The sequence below is a fragment of the Colletotrichum navitas genome, assembly GCF_030913465.1.
Source record: "Colletotrichum navitas strain CBS 125086 chromosome Unknown LY79scaffold_43, whole genome shotgun sequence".
NCBI lineage: Eukaryota > Fungi > Ascomycota > Sordariomycetes > Glomerellales > Glomerellaceae > Colletotrichum > Colletotrichum navitas.
Window position 1 is genome coordinate 194003 of NW_026850589.1, and position 15973 is coordinate 209975.

General features: G+C 56.2%; 5 protein-coding genes and 1 non-coding gene across 6 annotated transcripts; 5 read left to right on the top strand and 1 right to left on the bottom strand.

Annotated features, from left to right (window-relative positions):
* Nucleotides 1-50: 50 nt before the first annotated feature.
* Nucleotides 51-518, top strand: LY79DRAFT_558358 (uncharacterized protein). The gene has a single exon (XM_060558175.1). It carries the CDS (start codon nt 104-106, stop codon nt 341-343), a length of 240 nt encoding a protein of 79 aa, XP_060412584.1. The 5' UTR covers nt 51-103; the 3' UTR covers nt 344-518.
* LY79DRAFT_558359 (uncharacterized protein) lies at nt 500-1137 on the top strand. The gene has a single exon (XM_060558176.1). The coding sequence runs from the start codon at nt 845-847 to the stop codon at nt 1073-1075; it is 231 nt and encodes a 76-aa protein (XP_060412585.1). The 5' UTR covers nt 500-844; the 3' UTR covers nt 1076-1137.
* Nucleotides 1138-2975: 1838 nt separating this feature from the next.
* On the top strand, nt 2976-3057 carry LY79DRAFT_t174. Its single transcript has one exon. It is a non-coding gene; the product is annotated as a tRNA-Leu (tRNA).
* Nucleotides 3058-3298: 241 nt separating this feature from the next.
* Nucleotides 3299-6473, bottom strand: LY79DRAFT_610009 (ion transporter). The gene is made up of 4 exons (XM_060561932.1): nt 6008-6473; nt 5750-5884; nt 4850-5673; nt 3299-4767 (listed from the first exon to the last, which is right to left on the bottom strand). Exons 1-4 carry the CDS (start codon nt 6142-6144, stop codon nt 3791-3793), a joined length of 2073 nt encoding a protein of 690 aa, XP_060412586.1. The 5' UTR covers nt 6145-6473; the 3' UTR covers nt 3299-3790.
* Nucleotides 6474-10106: 3633 nt separating this feature from the next.
* LY79DRAFT_634973 (uncharacterized protein) lies at nt 10107-12251 on the top strand. Its single transcript, XM_060562247.1, has 2 exons — nt 10107-11511; nt 11579-12251. The coding sequence occupies exons 1-2, from the start codon at nt 10574-10576 to the stop codon at nt 12018-12020; spliced, it is 1380 nt and encodes a 459-aa protein (XP_060412587.1). The 5' UTR covers nt 10107-10573; the 3' UTR covers nt 12021-12251.
* Nucleotides 12252-13287: 1036 nt separating this feature from the next.
* LY79DRAFT_610013 (cyclopropane-fatty-acyl-phospholipid synthase) lies at nt 13288-15350 on the top strand. Its single transcript, XM_060561933.1, has 3 exons — nt 13288-13540; nt 13693-14816; nt 14900-15350. The coding sequence occupies exons 1-3, from the start codon at nt 13418-13420 to the stop codon at nt 15192-15194; spliced, it is 1542 nt and encodes a 513-aa protein (XP_060412588.1). The 5' UTR covers nt 13288-13417; the 3' UTR covers nt 15195-15350.
* Nucleotides 15351-15973: the final 623 nt, after the last annotated feature.

Genomic DNA, 15973 nt, shown 5'->3' on the forward strand with positions numbered 1-15973 from the left:
TGACAAAATGGAACAGTCAGCACAGGTGGCGCTTATGCTACACGTCTACGTGGGCGCAGCTGGGGTGCTAGTCTATCTCGGACCTGCATCAGAGGACAGCGACATGGCTCTCAATGCCATAACCCGCTGGATAGACGGGCATGTATGCGTCCATTATAAGCTACAAGGCGCATGCCAGAATTGTCTCGAAGCCTTCGTTAGTCTTTTCCAACGCCCGTTCTTCCGCAGGTTGTGGGTTGTCCAGGAAGTCACCCTAGCAAGGTCACTGAGCATATTCTGCAGGTCAAAATCAACATTTTGGCCGCTCGACCGTATCACAAGACGCCTCCCCGTGTCAGTTTAGACCCAGATGCACAAGACAAGAGGGGACAATCCCGGATGGGAGCTCTTGGGTCTCATGGCCAGGACCAGCCAGTGTTTTTGCAGCAACCCCAGGGACCAAATCTTTGCCCTCTTAGGCATGCTTCAACAAACAGGTGAACGTACTATTGCCGTAGACTATAGCCTTACATCTCAGGAGATTAGCATTAGGATTGCCTCATGGCTAGTTCAGAAGTGTAGCAGGGGCTAAGAAGTGCTTTTCTTAGCTGGTATTAACTGGGGTAAACGGCGGCAGCTGCCCACTTGGGTTCCTGACTTTGTCGAGCCCCTCAAAGCTAATTGAATAATCTAGACTCTTCTCGACAGGTCCTTGACAATATCAGGAGACTCGAATACTATAGCAGGCCTCCACCTTACTGCCATAAAGCTTTGCAACCTACAGGGTTCTTTCAAGTCCTCTGTCGAACAAAGAATTTACCGGCCTTTTGTCCAGCACGGATCCGCTTGGCGAGCAATCGTTCTCATGCCCAAAGCTTTCTGTGGCTCTAGCCAATCTTCCAGTTGGTTAAACATCATCTCGGCGGAAGACGATGTTTACTGGCTCTACGGTATTGAAGGATTCTCTATCATGAGACCCAACTACGACGGGACTACTCACGGTCTTGTCTGTGCTTGCGACGTGGTTTTCGAGACGCCAAAATTGCCATCGCCCCAAAACCTAGTGAAGCCACCCCAGACCCCTGTCCGAGCTTGACTCGACTGTGGGACTTTATTTTATCTCCCCACAAAGGGGACGCGGTGCGATTGAGGTGGGATGTGCTACTGAAGAGACTGTCAGGCTCTGAGGAGCACGTGTGCTCAGAGCACTTGCAAAGGATTCTCCAGTAACGTCCGAACCATGTTGGACTAATATTGGGAAACGGAATATAGGCACGAGAAGTACTACTGGATATTGCTTTTGACTTGGAGGGCTCCCGGATTCGCTCGGAAGTGGTATTGTGGGAAAGCTGGCAGAGAATGGAGAGATTTCTTCAGCCGTTCCTCGAATGCGACAAAGGGCTCAGGACTCTTCGGGATGCTTTCAAGGCCGTCGATATCCTGCCTCTGGGAACCACGCAAGATGGCAAGCCTCTCAAACTGTACGTGCTCGGAGATTGTTATATACAGTCCTTTGAAGCCGTCACAGAACTTCTGTGGTCTCTCTTGCCGTCGGGAAAGATACCGTCCTTCCAAGAGGGACAGGTAGAGCCGCCGGAATTTTCCGCGGTGGAGATCCTCAGGGAATTTAGAGACTGGGCAGACCTCACCACCAATCTGTTGTCGGCACCCGATATGCGACCAAATACCGTTGGAAAATCTCTATCCGTTATATTGCCGTGCTGCGGGATCTAGCAACAGTGGCGGACGCAACGGACTGCCTTCTAAAGGCTGATGCCGCAGAGCGAACCATTATCCACTGCCCAAGATATAGTGCCTATACTTGCGTTAGGGAAGAACGGGATGGAATGGGATGCAGACGCCTCTCTACAGCGCTCAATTAACGGAGCGTATTGTTGGAAACATAGATGGGATTGGACCTTTACGAAAGTCAGCATAGAAAGGCAAAGGACCTTTGGGGAGGCTGTGGGGTGCGAAATGTGGCTGAGATCGTGGCCCGTTCTTGAACTGCAAGACTTTCTTCTGGACGGTTATCATAAGAGAGGGGACGAGGACCCCCCTAGATCCGGGCCGACGACCTCTGATTCTGAAAGGGGACCCGACATACTGTCTGATACCCTCGAAGTCAAGATGGCTGTTCGGCTTTACCTCAGGGAGTTTGGGTTTAACCTTGACATGCGTACGGATGTCGTTATCAGATGATGATGGCCTGAAAGCTCTAGGGATGGGTTGCAAGCGGTGGACTCGGCCGTGACCCAGTCGTTACGTTCATTCAGGCAGGGGATTTCTAGTTTCGGCAGCCCCAGCTCGAGCCGGCGGCCGTGTGCACTTAGAAGAAACCAATACAACTTGTCGACCGAGGTTCCATCCATGACGTTGGAAACCCCTTGGCGACAAGCCGTGTGGCTTCTTAGCGCTGGTTGTTGCCGGCGCGGTAAAAGGAATAGGGTAGGTTGCGCTGCTGCACACAGGTGAGCCTCAGTCACACTGGTCGTCGAACGTAGCCTTTTCCCGCCAGTCCGAACCGACAGAAACGAGACCACCTCAAACCGTAGGCTAGGCGATGACTGTCTCACCCAGAGGGGACGCACGCCACGTGTTTGGCGGACGGGGGGGGGGGGTCATGTCTGAAGCATCGGCTGGCTGTATGGGGCCGGTCCGTCGGAGCCGAGTCCGGACTGGCAGCCGTTGGGGGTTCAAACCTCTTCGGGGGTCGAGTCGAGCCAGAAGCGCATCACATCAGCAGCAGCACCTTTCAAGCTCGAGTCACGTTCGTCTTACAACCAGGGTAGAGAAGACGCAAGGGTTCGACACCTCTTAGCCAACGCAAGCCTCATCCCCGCAAACGAGAACTCAAGCGGGCGTGCTGTCCAACCACGAATACCCGCCCGCATCCCCCTTCGAGCACCCCACCTCCCCCTCCGCTCCCCTCCCCCCACTGATAAATCCTACGCAAGATAACAGCATAATCTGGGATAATTCTTCAACAATCATCAGGCAAGATGGCCGAGCGGTCTAAGGCGCTAGCTTCAGGTGCTAGTCAAGTAATTGGCGTGGGTTCGAATCCCACTCTTGTCACATTTCCGTGATGTGCGAAAGCGAAACTTCCGTTTTTGTTGTTTTGATTTTTGTTTTTGTTGATGCTTTGACGGAGTCATGGATAAGTGCGCGAGTGAGTACGAGGGTGACTTTTCGCATGTGGGCGGCGTTGGGCTCTTTTGTTGTTGTCTCGTTCCTCTTGGTCATAGCGCACGAGGTGGGTTTTGGGGGGGGGGCTGCACACCTCCGGCCGAGAAGGATAATGTTTATCGACATCAAACCCACTGCATGAGGGCGCGTATCACAATGATTGAATGCGTAATCGTAACGTTACGAGTGATGTATTTTATTCCCACTTCGTCGAATTTGGACAACATATTCCAAGCTCTTGTCCACATTGGCATAATCTACCTTCGAGACAGCAGATCAACCATCGAGCTTCCGAGCTTTCAAGTCCGTTGACACGGAAGATAACACTCAACTACACCCAGTTCCACGCTCACTTGCTTCGATCTCACCAAGTACAAACAAAAGCACATGTACGCCAAGCTAAAACCAAACGCACCCAGCATGCCTCGGGTAATGCAGATAAAACCGGCCAAAAGCTCTTCATATCACACGCATACACAAACACATAAACATGTAAAGCAACATGGACACACACACACACACACACGCACACATACAACACACACTATACTGACACAAATCCCAAAGATTGAGCCGATTGTAGGGCGGTCTACCTTTTCAGGAACCATCATGACTGAAATGTTCAAGAGGGCGATCCGGGCCGCTGCTGGAGGGCCTCGACAAGCGCCGTGAGCTTGTCAATCTTGTCGTTGAGCTCCGAGATGCGCACCTCGACGGCCGAAGGCGCGTCAGCTTCATCGGCCTCGACGGCACGGTGCCGGGGGCGTGACGAATGGCGAGAGTCAAGGCGCTCCTCGGGACGGGGGGACCTCGCGGGGCGGTACCCGGATGGCGGGCGGTTGGCCTGGAAGGCGCCCCGCGAGCGTTGTTTCGTCGCGCCCGTCGCGCCGCGCGGTCCCTTGAAGCCGGCGTACTCGTCGGGCATCACGCGGCGGCGGATGCTCTCATACATCTTGATGAGGCCGACGATGGGGAGGTGGGTGGCCTTGAGCAGGAGGATGCGGCTTTGGCGGAACTTGTCGTCGGAGGGAAGGAAGAGGCGCAAAGGCCGGAAGATGACGAGGGCGATGACGTTGAACGGCGGGTAAAAGTGCGTGAGCCGGTTGCTAGTCGAGGCCTCGAGCACGTAGACGCTGTAGACGTAGAGGTACTCCTCGCGGGCGTGGGTGATGACGCGGGAGAAGGAGTTGGACAGCATACCCGTCAGGGAGCCCATCAGCAGGAAGGAAGAAAGGATGATGAAGATGATCATGAGAGGGGGGCCAAAGACCTTGTCGATGTCGTCCATGATCTCGATGCCGACGTACGCCGAGCCGAAGAAGATCTTTGTGAGGATCATGGTCATGTGGCTGAAGTTGTAGGCGTCCTGGCCGATGAGGGAGAAGGTCGTGAGAAAGCCGAGGTAGATGACGACGACAAGGACCATGAATTTGACAAAGTCCCTGCCCATCTCCTTGAGACACGGAATTAGCGTGCCCCAGTAGGGCGACAAGCTGAGGAGGGAGAACACCCGCGGCACCATGAACAGCGCCTCGAGCGCGAAGACGTTGAAGGCGGTGTTGGTGATGTGCCGGTCGTTGTTGGCAATACCAATGACCCCTGTGGCGGGTTAGTCCAGACAAGAATGGGAGGGAGAGACAGAGAGAGAGAGAGAGAGAGAGAGAAAAGCAGGCTCGCTTACTAAGAACAGCAAAGGCGATACCGATGCCTATCATGATCATGTCGAAAAGGTTCCAGACATCTGTCGCGTAGAAGATGGTTCCGGCATCGGCCCACTCGCTCAGCTCGTCGTACAGGAAGGCGGCCAGCCAGATGTACAGGACGATTTCGTTGTGGGTGATGCGTTCGGTGTTCTGCTCGACGAGGACGGAGTAGTAGAGGCACAGGAAGATGAAGAAGAAGAAGGCCTCCCAGGCCTTGAGGTACTTGGGGACCCTCAGGCGGGAAAAGATGTCGGCCGTGTGGGCGTTGTAGAAGCGGGGCTTTTTCTGGGCGTGGACCGAGAGGCTGTCCCAGAAGATGATGTCGCCGTTCCAGATGCCGGTAACGATCTTCTGTACGACGTGTTGGCTGAGAAAGCGCTTGGCGTCGGCGACGGCGGCGATCTCGAGGGCGTTGAGGCTGGTGAAGGGCGAGGTCGGGTCGTCATCGTCTTCCTCTTCCTGGTCGGCGTGCATGCTCATCGTGAGCCTGGAGAGAGATGACAGGAGCTGGTAGCGCTTGGCGCTGCTTCCAGGGCGCACGGAGGAGCGGCGGCTGCCGTTACCGGACCAGCTGCCGCCGGAGAGCAGGGGAGAGTCCTCGTTGCTCTCGAGGTCGGCGTTTGGCGGCGGCGTCGGCGGCTGCTTGGGATCGGGAATCTCATAGAGACAGTAGTCGACGGCCTCGCGCTCCGAGAGGCGGGTGAGGAATCGCCAGGCGACGATCTCACAGGCGCTGGCGCGGGCTTCGCAGAGACCCTTGTTGGACTCGGACTCGTCAACGGCATAGTGCCATTTGAGGGCGCTGAAGTTTGTGTTAGAATGAGACAGTGGAGAGAGACGGGGGCAGAGTGGCGGTCGAGTTTCTGCAACAGACTTACAGGAGAGCATTCACAATGGCAGGATTGGTGCAAGTGGCGTTGAGGTGATCGACCAAGACTCGCAACGGCTCACCGGCGGCCGTCGTGCGCAGCTGCTCAAACGTGCTGGGCAACACGATGACGTCGACAAAATATCTGGTGGGGAGTCGATCAGCACATCGGCCTCACTGTGCGTTCCAACCAACCGGACCCTCTCGGGCGAGGGAGGTGGCATTGCTCCGGGTCTGGTCTAGAACGGGGGCCGTTTCCAAAACTTACACGGAGAGCTTCTTGACCACATTGCGGAAAGTGTCGTCCGTGTCGATGTCGGGCAGCTCCAGCGAGTCGAAGTGCAAGGACACGGGGCTCAAGTCCCGGGGCTTGGGCAGCTTCTTGGACCTGACGCGGATAGGCATGTTGGGCCGGTGCTTGTCTCGCGTGCGGCGGGCTGCAGCAGAGAGCTCGTCGGGCTAGCCAATGGACGGGGAGAAAAGGGCGACGTAATTGCTCCTTTGGGGTCCTTTGGGAGGGGAGAGGGTGGTCAGCGCAGATTGGCGATAGTAAGTAAGCAAGCAGCAGATCGACGGCAGGCCGTGTACCGGTATCCGTAGTGTAGCGTAGTTGCGTTATGTTACGCTGTGTTGGGTTTGCTTTTTGCAGCCGAGAAGCGACGGCACACTTGGCAACGGCACGAATACACGCTCGCTCTTCTTAGCCGCGGACGGTCTGCCGTCGTAGAAGAAGCGGTAAACAATAAAAAAAAAAAAAAAAAAAAAAAGAACGGATGCCGAGCCTGAGGACCCTGACACGACGCGATGAGATAAAGTGGCTAGCCGCGCTGCGACTTCTGCTGCTGCTGCTACTGCTGCGGCTGCGGCGGCGTCTCGAACAGGGTCGAACAGGGGTAAAAGGTGGGAACTTGTTTTTACTGGAAACGAGCAAGTTGCCGGGACCGTCGCGGGGTCGGGTCAACTGACTAGCATTGGCCCGTGCTGCTATCTCCATTGGTTTGGGGTTGGCGCCTGCAGGTGGACCTGATCTAAGATGGTACAGATACCACCTTGGCCCATGGGGGGAAAAGCTTGGTTCAATTGAACTTTCACTCAATCACTCATCTGTTCACTCACTCACTCATCTACTCACTTACTCACTCATCAATTCACTCGCCTACTCACCCACTCACCGACTAGCTATACCTCAGGCTGACTAGGCACTCAGGTGGAGGGAAAAAAGGCCGGTCTTAACCACATCCAGAAAGTACCTGTATTTTAGAAGCCTATCATATCTCCACCGCGTTCAATAACTTACTACTAGTACAGTATATTTAGCATAATGTAGGCCTTTTCAGGCATATTGTAGTGACACAGCATTCTTTTACTAATAAAAAGGCAGGAAAGGTGGTGTGTCAGTAGGTAGGTAGATAGCTAGGTCGTATACCGGTAGGAGACCGGGCTGGGCTTCTTTCTTTCTTTCTTTTCTTTGCACCCGAGTGCTAGGCTCCTTACTTGCACAGCACCCGGCGGTGTGTGTGCTGAATGTCCAATCTCACCGCCTCAGTAGGATCCAGTGCCAATTCAATGAGAGACACCGAGTGGGTCATGGGAACAGCTTCATTTTGGGCGCGTCGTGGAGTCTCAGACATCTCACCCCTACACCAAGCCCTCGCCTTCGGACGCATGGTGTCTTTATCCAGGACGTGATATTGGACTCATCATCTATGTATATAGAGCCTTCTCTGCATCAGAGCTGTGGCAGTCTGGAACAAGACGCGTCCGTGATGCAAAAAAATAAAAATAAAATAAAAATGCCGTGATTCGCGTAATGTCTCCAACTACTGGACTGGCTGGGCTGAGGAGATGTTTTGCAACCCACGAGGAATTGATACTAGCAACGCCGCAGGGCTGAGCCTCTTTGTTGTATGTTTGCGATGATGGCCCGACTGCGGAGAGCCCGTCTGTACGGATCTGAATATAACAGAAATTGGCAACTTCAGACGTGGGTTCGGACGAGATGCCCCAACGTCAAACTTTCAAGCTGTCATGACTGCTCCATCTTTACCTTTAACACCAACCACCAGTTCCATTGCCAGTGAGTGTAGCTCCGTCCGAATGACAACCCTCATGCACCACAGCGGTGACAGGAAAGTATGGAAGCATCCCCGGTTGACGCACGTAACTCCTCCTATGTCTTGGATCCCAGCTTCCATGACAACAACGTTTGTGGTGATGTTTGGGTTGTCACTGATTGCACACGTTGTCCAAGTCATCATCTACAAGAAGGCAGGCGCAGTCTGTCAGGATGCCGATCTTAATAACCCTAGCCGACGCCTTGACAGAGGATTTGACGGGTGATTTGCATGGGCGCCTCGTGGGAGGTGACTGCCTTCATCCCCCGCACTCTAGACTCTAAAAACCATCAGCAGGCTGGGTACCATATACGGTACGTATAGCTAGTACATGTTGCGCAGGTCCGGATCGTCTTTCGGTTGGTCGGGTTCGGACCCGGGGCGAACGTGGGCAACCCCGTCCTCACTAACGATACGTACGCGTTCGGGCTCGACGCACTACCCGAGGTTCTTGCGCTCGTGCTGCTCAACGCCATGCAACCAGGCGTCGTGCTGAGAGGGGGGAGGCAGCGAGTTTCCAGGCTAGTGAGGTGAAGAAAGGAGACGGGCCAGGGTGGAGCGGAAGGCCGCCAAGAAGGAGTTCGGCTAGCCAAAAGGACCGAGAAGAGGAAGAAGTACGGTAGGTAGTAGAAGAAGAACAAGAAGCATGAGAAGCAAAGGAAAGACGGGATGGTGGCTGACGATGATGCGATGGCACCATGGATGAGAGGGTGACAGTGATGACGGGAACGGCGCCACTGGGAGGGGCCATGTTTAGAAGACAGACATGTTTGTCGGGGGTGAGACGGTCTGTATCGTCATCACGTATTGGCAGAGCGCAGCACGGACGCGGCCCTGACTCCCTGTGCCACGTCCGAGGCTAAGTAAGACATTTAATTACTACCGGTACCTACCGTACGTAGGTACGGAGGAGTCTTATGGTGGTTGCTTTTGCATTAGCCCAATCGGACCGGATTGGTGATGAAACAACACAGCGTTGCTTTCCAGCAACATGCGTACCTTGGGTACCTGGGTAGGAAGGTAAGTGGGTGGGCAGGTAGGTAGGTAGGTAGGTAGCCAATGAATGTACCCAAGGGGATTCGCCGATGCAGACGCCGGCAATTGTACATAGTTTGAGCAATTCGGACGGCAGACAGGCAACTACCGTAGCAGTACCTAGTGTAGAACAACGGGACATGCTCATCACAGGCTGGGATGCGAATCCTCTTCCTCATGGGGGACCGGACCCTGACTCTCTGATTCGACAGCATCGCGCCACGGGGGAACAGGAACACCCCTCCCCCTTCCTTCCCCGGCCCGGGAGTCTCTGTTAGTGCGGGTATAAAAAAAGCAGTCCGATTGCCCGCTAGCGCGGGGAGGGGTGGCACAAGTCAGCACTGTACTACTGTGCGGCAGCGCATGAAAGAGCACCAGCCTACAGTGCGAGGCACCCGAACAATTTCCGGAGGATCTGGCTTTGGTGGAGGCAGCGCAGACAAGCGAGGACGATGCGCCTCACCGGCCGGCCCTCTGCAACGTCCCTTCCTACTACCGGTACTACACTATTACACTACGTAGGTATTACACTACGTAGTACACTACCTGTACCAACTGCGTCCACCTGTTGGGTCTGTCTGCTCCGGCAATATCCCCCTCCGAACGACTGCTACCCGTGTTCCCCACGCTTGTCGATTTCGTCCCGGAACCAACGTGTCAGCGGCAATCTTGGCATATCGAGCCCCCCCAAAAGAAGGAGAAGGAGAAGGAGAAGAAGAAGAAGAAGAAGAAGAAGAAGAAGAAGAAGAAGAAGCCAAGAGCGCCCCTCAAGCCGCGTGTGACGCTTCAGCTTCCAACGGGGGGGAAACACGGCTTTGGCGGCTTTGGAGCCGAAGCTGCCTTGTGACCGTATCAGCTCATGTAGAGCGGACGGGAGCCATGCACCCACAAAGAAGCCTGTGGCCGACGGAGCAAACGAGACCACCCACGTCCATCATGAAGCTGACTAACATGGCGCTCACCGGCACCGAACTCTCCTGATCGTGTGTTCAATCCGAGGTTCTCAGATCTGCACGGACTGGTCTCGGGCGCATCTGCCTCATCGCCACAGCATACATGCGTCCAACTATCGATATCAAGGGACGTCTCCAGACTCCTCGGCCACGCCCCGAGCGACGCGAACCCGCGGTTGGGTTATCATGGTAGAGCGCAGTGCTTTTCTTTCTGAATCGAACCGGGGAGCAGGGGAGGCCCTTTTTTTTTTTTTTTTTTTTTTCCCCTCTCTAAGCCTGGCAAAAGGTGGTGCATGCCTATGATCCAAGCATCTTTGCGACGCAACTCCCCAACCAGCCAGCGTCAGCCTCTATCGTCTGCTACCCGTCACACCCCCGAAGCCCGGAGGATTATTACACCCCTCCCCCCTCCCTCTTCCCTCTTCCCTCATGGCCTCAGTTCCGACCTAAATTGCACCTCGTCGCCCGGTTCTTCCTCAGGGCCGGTCCCTCCTCCCTGTTGATTTGCTTCTGCCTATTCCTGGCCTATTATTCTACACATTTCCCATCTCTTGCTCTTGTCTCATTTTGTGCCTTACACTATCCTTGATCTTGTGAAGAGCCAAACATCTCCGAACCTAGTTGCGTATAACAACACTTCTATCCAAGTTGCTCCTTGGACGGATCAAAAGAAGATTGAGTAGGGACCGACCAGGGCATACAAGTGGGCAAGCAGCCCTCCCGACCTTCAGGATGTTGCTTAGCGACGGTTTCATGCGCCTGCCGCCCACCACGGCCGTTCTGCTTCTCAGCAGTATCTTCACCCTCACCGAGGCCGGCGCCCTCCCCCCTCAGACACAAGCGCAGATTGCTCTCCGGACGTTGGATGTTCGCAGTTGGCCGCTGGCTACCCCGGCGCCATGGCTCGGCATGATGAGGAGGCAGGACGACAGCACCAACACCGTTTGCGGCTACATCAGCGCCGACCCTAACCTCCCGGCAACATGCTCCGCCGGATCTCATTGCGCCATGGACGCCTCCGCCTCCGCCGTCGGCTGCTGCCCGAACGGCGTCGCCTGCTCGACCGGCATTTACACCAGCTGCGTGGACGGCAGCAGCCCGACCCAAACAGCATCTGACCCTTACATCTTTACATGCCAGGGATCTAACGTGTGCTACCGTAACACCTATGATGGAGGCGCCTACCAGTATGGATGCGGTACGTCCAGCCAGGGCGCAACCGTATTCGCCACTGCTTCGGGTCTCAGCACGACTGTCGCAATCACCCAGGTCACGCTCGTCACGAGACAGGAGACTTCTTCGTCGTCGTCGTCGTCGTCGTTGTCATCGACCAGCTCTTCCCGCTCGAACACTTCTTCCTCGACAACCTCTACTACACTCTCGAGCTCGTCGAGTACCAGCTCCAGCTCTTCGACAACCTCCACCTCGAAATCTTCCACAACGCACTCGGCATCGGCCACCAAAGCCCAAAGCTCACCCTCCGGCGCCGCCGTCCCGCCGCCCGGCGCGGTCGAGGCAGCAAACAGACGCCACGGCGCTACTATCGGCGGGGCCATCGCTGGCGCTGCCGTCTTTGTGGCTATTGTGTCGGGGGCTCTATGGATGTGCAAGCGCAATCGCCGCCGCAACCAACGCCTCGGACCCGGTGCCGGAAAGGGCCCGTCATTTGTGTAAGTCATTGAACTCGGTGCGAGATTCCCCCATGGGGGTAACAGATAGCTGACTTTGCCCAACCAGCCCGGAGCCCAACTCGAAGGAATTTGCTCCCGTTGCCGGCGGCGGTGAGATGATGTTTGACCAGGCAGGCTACGGCCACCCGGCCATGATGCCCGGCGCCCACGGAACGACAACCTCCATCTCAGGAGGCCAAGCCGCCGGCACGCCGCCGCACGCCGGACCCGGGGGCTACAACCCGGCCCACGGCGCGTCCCACCCCACCGGCGAAGGTGCCCCGCTAACGCAATCGAACGAGGCCGAAGAGTTCGCGCGCGGCTACAACGACGCCGCCTTCCCCGCGCGCGAGGAATACCGCGCGACGAGCTCGGGGAGCAGCACCGTCGGGAAACCCTACAGCAGCGGCACCGGGGCGGATTCGGCACAACAGCAGGCCGAAGGAGCTGACAGCAAGCCGCTGTGGCAGCAGACCCGCAGACAGAGCCGTAACATGGTGTGGAGGTGAGGCGGAGTAGTTTACTTGCTCGTGGGTGTTGGCGGAGGCTTTCGCATGAGCCTGGGATCATGCTTGGTGTTTAGGAGTTGGAGTAGATTATTCACATTAACGCATACGATGGCGGCCGTGTGATCATACGGCCTGTGGTTAGATTGGAGTCGGACCGCTCCTGATGAGGTACACAATCTGTACGCGACATATAATATTTCCCCATCTGTTACCCTCTTGGACGCACAGTATATGCTCCGATCGCGTGCCCCCAGCAGAATCTCTTCATGCCGTTGCCAAATTAAGCCTCGCAGCCTCGGAACTACCGCCGTTCGGCACCAGCTGGACCGGCGCCGGCGCCGGGGACGGGCAAGCGCACAGGTAGGCAGGTACCCACACCGCCAGAGGCGGGAAGGACCCACTGATGCCGTCCAGGTAGGTAGGTACTCTCCGGCCCGAATGCGAACTAGTATTTACATACACTTTGGACAAGGTTTTCGCGCGACAATAGTAGCATGTGATGGGCATTTCTGCCAGGGGCCAGCCCGTTCAGTTACCTCGCGAGTCTAAACTACATACCTAATTTGGACGTCAGGGCTTCGCGCATCGTGGCCTCGGATACGAGACGAAGATCAGCAAGGTAGATGATGCTGTTCCGACTGCGTCGGGGACGAGATTCGATTGGCTGCTTCGCTCCATCGCAAGCCTGAAATACTCGGTACCAACTACCTAATAAGTACAGGCACGAATCCGTGGTTAGCACTGGTCCCGTACCGTAGGTTGCACAAGTGGGACATGACATGTTAGTCAGTTGTCTGGACTTGCGGCAATTGGTGATGCATGGTGGTTGTGCATGCTGATTCGCGACAATCCTAACTCAGGCAACGCAAGATTGGCAATCTGGGGAAAGGAGAGAACTGGGACAAACGACCGGGACCCCTACTTTTCACGGGCGGTGAAGACTTTTCTCCTGATACTTCGTGGCCTCAACGGCCTGACAATCCATGGGCCGCAGGGGTGTCTCAACGTGTATCAACCCATCCACGACCCTCTTCAGCCAGTCCCGTGCAAGGTGCTCCCTTTTTTTTTATCAGTGCCTCGCCCAACCCCCCTGCTGGAAACCGTCCGTAAAAGCGGGGAGGTTCCATTTGGCGGTGGGTGTGCGAGAAACGCTGCAATCTGTCTGTTTACTTGGCTTTAGTGTAGAAACCAGAACCACGGCGGACCCTGACTGGTCGCATTGCAACGCAGCTTTAAATCTGTCCACACCTCCAAAAACTCCAAACATCTCCAACCACACACACCGCGCACACACACACACACACACACCCGGGGAAAAAAAGGAGCTGCGCGATATATACAGTCCGCAAGCCTTTGAGCAAACCACCTTCCTCCCCTCAAAGGCAACGTCCTTCGCCATGGCCTCCGAGAAGCGCCAGCAGGGCGCCGAGCTCGAGAGTGACATTACTTTCATTGCTACCCCTGCGGCCCAGCCCTCCAAGTTCAGGACGAACGAGGACTGCGGTGTCAAGACGACCAACGTGAGTATCTATCGCATCACCACCCTCTTTTGACGTCCGTCGGGGCCCCCAATTGAAATGCTGTTCTGTGTCAATTGACCCCGCCGTGACATGTCATGACATGCCACATGACCCGACGCTAACATTTCTCTCTTTCTCTCTCTCTCTCACAGTACCCTACCATCAACAACCCTCCCCTTCCCGCCGAAGGCCCTGGCAATGAGTCTTTCTCCAACTACCTTCTCGGAGCTGTCCTGCTGGGTGTTCCTTTCTGGATCACCCGCGTCTTCGGCGGCGGCCTGAAGACCTTCGTTTTCTTCTTCGTCCTCTTGGCCGTCCCCCTGCTCGTTGGCTTCTGGTACATCTCCACGAGGTTCGCCCCGCGCATCAACGACAAGGCCAAGCTCCCCGGCCGCCCTGTCGAGCACTACATCACTTTCAAGAACCAGGAGGACCGCCAGCGATGGAGCGGTCGCAACAAGATTCCCATCCAGACCTTCGCTGAGATGTACACCGAGGGCCTCGTCGACGTCAACGGCGACCTCCTCGACGCCCTCGAGTACCGCCACGACTGGTCCAACTTTGCCTTCACCTGGTCCCTCTTCTACTTCATCTTCTTTGAGTTCGCCCCCGACGTGCTGTTCCACTCGCGTCAGCAGGACGAGGACCAGATCCGTCCCACCTACGACAAGGGCAACGACCACTACTCGTACTTCCTCGGCCCCCGCATGGTCTACACCAGCGGTATCTTCTCCGACATTGAGCGTGAGGAGACGCTCGAGGAGATGCAGGACAACAAGATGGCTATTGTTTGCGAGAAGCTCGGCCTCAAGGAGGGCGAGACCATGCTCGACATCGGCTGCGGATGGGGCACCCTCGCCAAGTTCGCCAGCGTCAACTACGGCGCCCACGTTACCGGAGCCACCATCGCCACCAACCAGGCCGCCTGGGGCAACGACGCCCTCCGCCGCGCCGGCATCCCCGAGACCCAGAGCAGGATCCTCTGCATGGACTACCGCGACATCCCCACCAAGAAGTTCAACAAGATCTCCCAGATCGAGATGGGCGAGCACGTCGGCATCCGCAGGCTCACCACCTTCTTCCGCCAATGCTACGACATGCTCGAGGACGACGGTGCCATGTACGTCCAGCTCTCCGGTCTGCGCAAGGCCTGGCAGTACGAGGACTTCATCTGGGGTCTGTACCTGAACAAGCACATCTTCCCCGGCGCCGACGCCTCCACCCCGCTCGCCAACTACGTCGGCTGCCTCGAGAGCGCCGGATGGGAGATCAAGAGGTAAGAAACACAAAATAACCCATCCACATCATCGTCGTGCCTGCAAAAAAAAAAAAAAAAATTGACTGACACGCGCCAAACAGCATCGACACCGTCGGCGTCCACTACTCCGGCACCCTCTGGCGCTGGTACCGTAACTGGCTCGGCAACTCCGAGACCGTCAACGCCAAGTACGGCCAGAAGTGGTACCGCATCTGGGAGCTCTTCCTGGCGTGGTCCGTCATCGCTTCCCGCCAGGGCAGCGCCACCTGCTTCCAGTTCGTCGTCGTCAAGAACCTGAACGCCAACCACCGCATCGACGGCGTCGCCAGCCAGTACGGCCTCTCCGGCGCCCTCGCCGCCGCCAAGGCTGCCGGCAAGGCCACCTTCCCCAAATAAGCGCCGCGCATGCGCATGCGCTTCATCTGCGGGGACCACGTGGCGTGGCCCGGGGCAGCATGTGTTTCACGAAGGGAACGAATGCCCCCTCCTTCTCCCTTCCACACCGGCTTATTTTTCTTTACTTTTTTCGGGGGGGGGGGGGGTGGCGGCGCCACTCGGAGGAGGGCGGCGGTGGAGCGAGGGGGGAAAACGGGCTTTTCACCGTTATCATAATACAAGGTCGGGGCTTTTTGAAAAGTTTTTGATCGGTACACAATGCTAGATAGAACTGCGCGGGGCGGAGAGGGGAAGGGAGTGTTTCCTCTCCCGTCCCTGCGTCGCCGGGGTCCGGTTCATCGCTGGATTTAGAATCAAGGGGAAGAAAGGGTGCGTCGACGCCGTGTCAGCACGCTATTAATGTCAGTCAAGACAGACAGTTGCACGTTGACGCTACAACGATTTGGTGCTGAAAACCTTGCTTCTCCGTTTTGTAACGTTGACCTCGTGACGTGGAAAACCGACCCTTAGTACAACACGGGCTTCTTCCTCTTTCGGCCCAGAGCTGAGGTAGTTCCCCAGACTTGAACGCGATTCCTTGCCGCCACCGGAGGGCTGTCCACAGGCCGCGCATATCTCGCACATGACCGAATTGCGAAGATGAGGAAAAAACCCCTCTTTGCCAGATCCAAACAAACGGAATGGACAGCAACGTACACTCGATCATCGAACGTGATGCCATTCTCGAAGTCCAAGGAAACTGCGAGTCTTCCACCATCGGGTTCGACCCTTGTGAACTT

Coding starts and splice junctions, on each gene's coding strand:
- LY79DRAFT_558358 (XM_060558175.1), top strand. CDS start 104: ATGGCTCTCAATGCCATAACCCGCTGGATAGACGGGCATGTATGCGTC.
- LY79DRAFT_558359 (XM_060558176.1), top strand. CDS start 845: ATGCCCAAAGCTTTCTGTGGCTCTAGCCAATCTTCCAGTTGGTTAAAC.
- LY79DRAFT_610009 (XM_060561932.1), bottom strand. CDS start 6,144: ATGCCTATCCGCGTCAGGTCCAAGAAGCTGCCCAAGCCCCGGGACTTG. Junction 5,674..5,749: donor GCCATTGTGAATGCTCTCCT/GTAAGTCTGTTG, acceptor CACAAACTTCAG/CGCCCTCAAATGGCACTATG. Junction 4,768..4,849: donor TATCGCCTTTGCTGTTCTTA/GTAAGCGAGCCT, acceptor AACCCGCCACAG/GGGTCATTGGTATTGCCAAC.
- LY79DRAFT_634973 (XM_060562247.1), top strand. CDS start 10,574: ATGTTGCTTAGCGACGGTTTCATGCGCCTGCCGCCCACCACGGCCGTT. Junction 11,512..11,578: donor GGAAAGGGCCCGTCATTTGT/GTAAGTCATTGA, acceptor TTGCCCAACCAG/CCCGGAGCCCAACTCGAAGG.
- LY79DRAFT_610013 (XM_060561933.1), top strand. CDS start 13,418: ATGGCCTCCGAGAAGCGCCAGCAGGGCGCCGAGCTCGAGAGTGACATT. Junction 13,541..13,692: donor GCGGTGTCAAGACGACCAAC/GTGAGTATCTAT, acceptor TCTCTCTCACAG/TACCCTACCATCAACAACCC. Junction 14,817..14,899: donor GCCGGATGGGAGATCAAGAG/GTAAGAAACACA, acceptor CGCGCCAAACAG/CATCGACACCGTCGGCGTCC.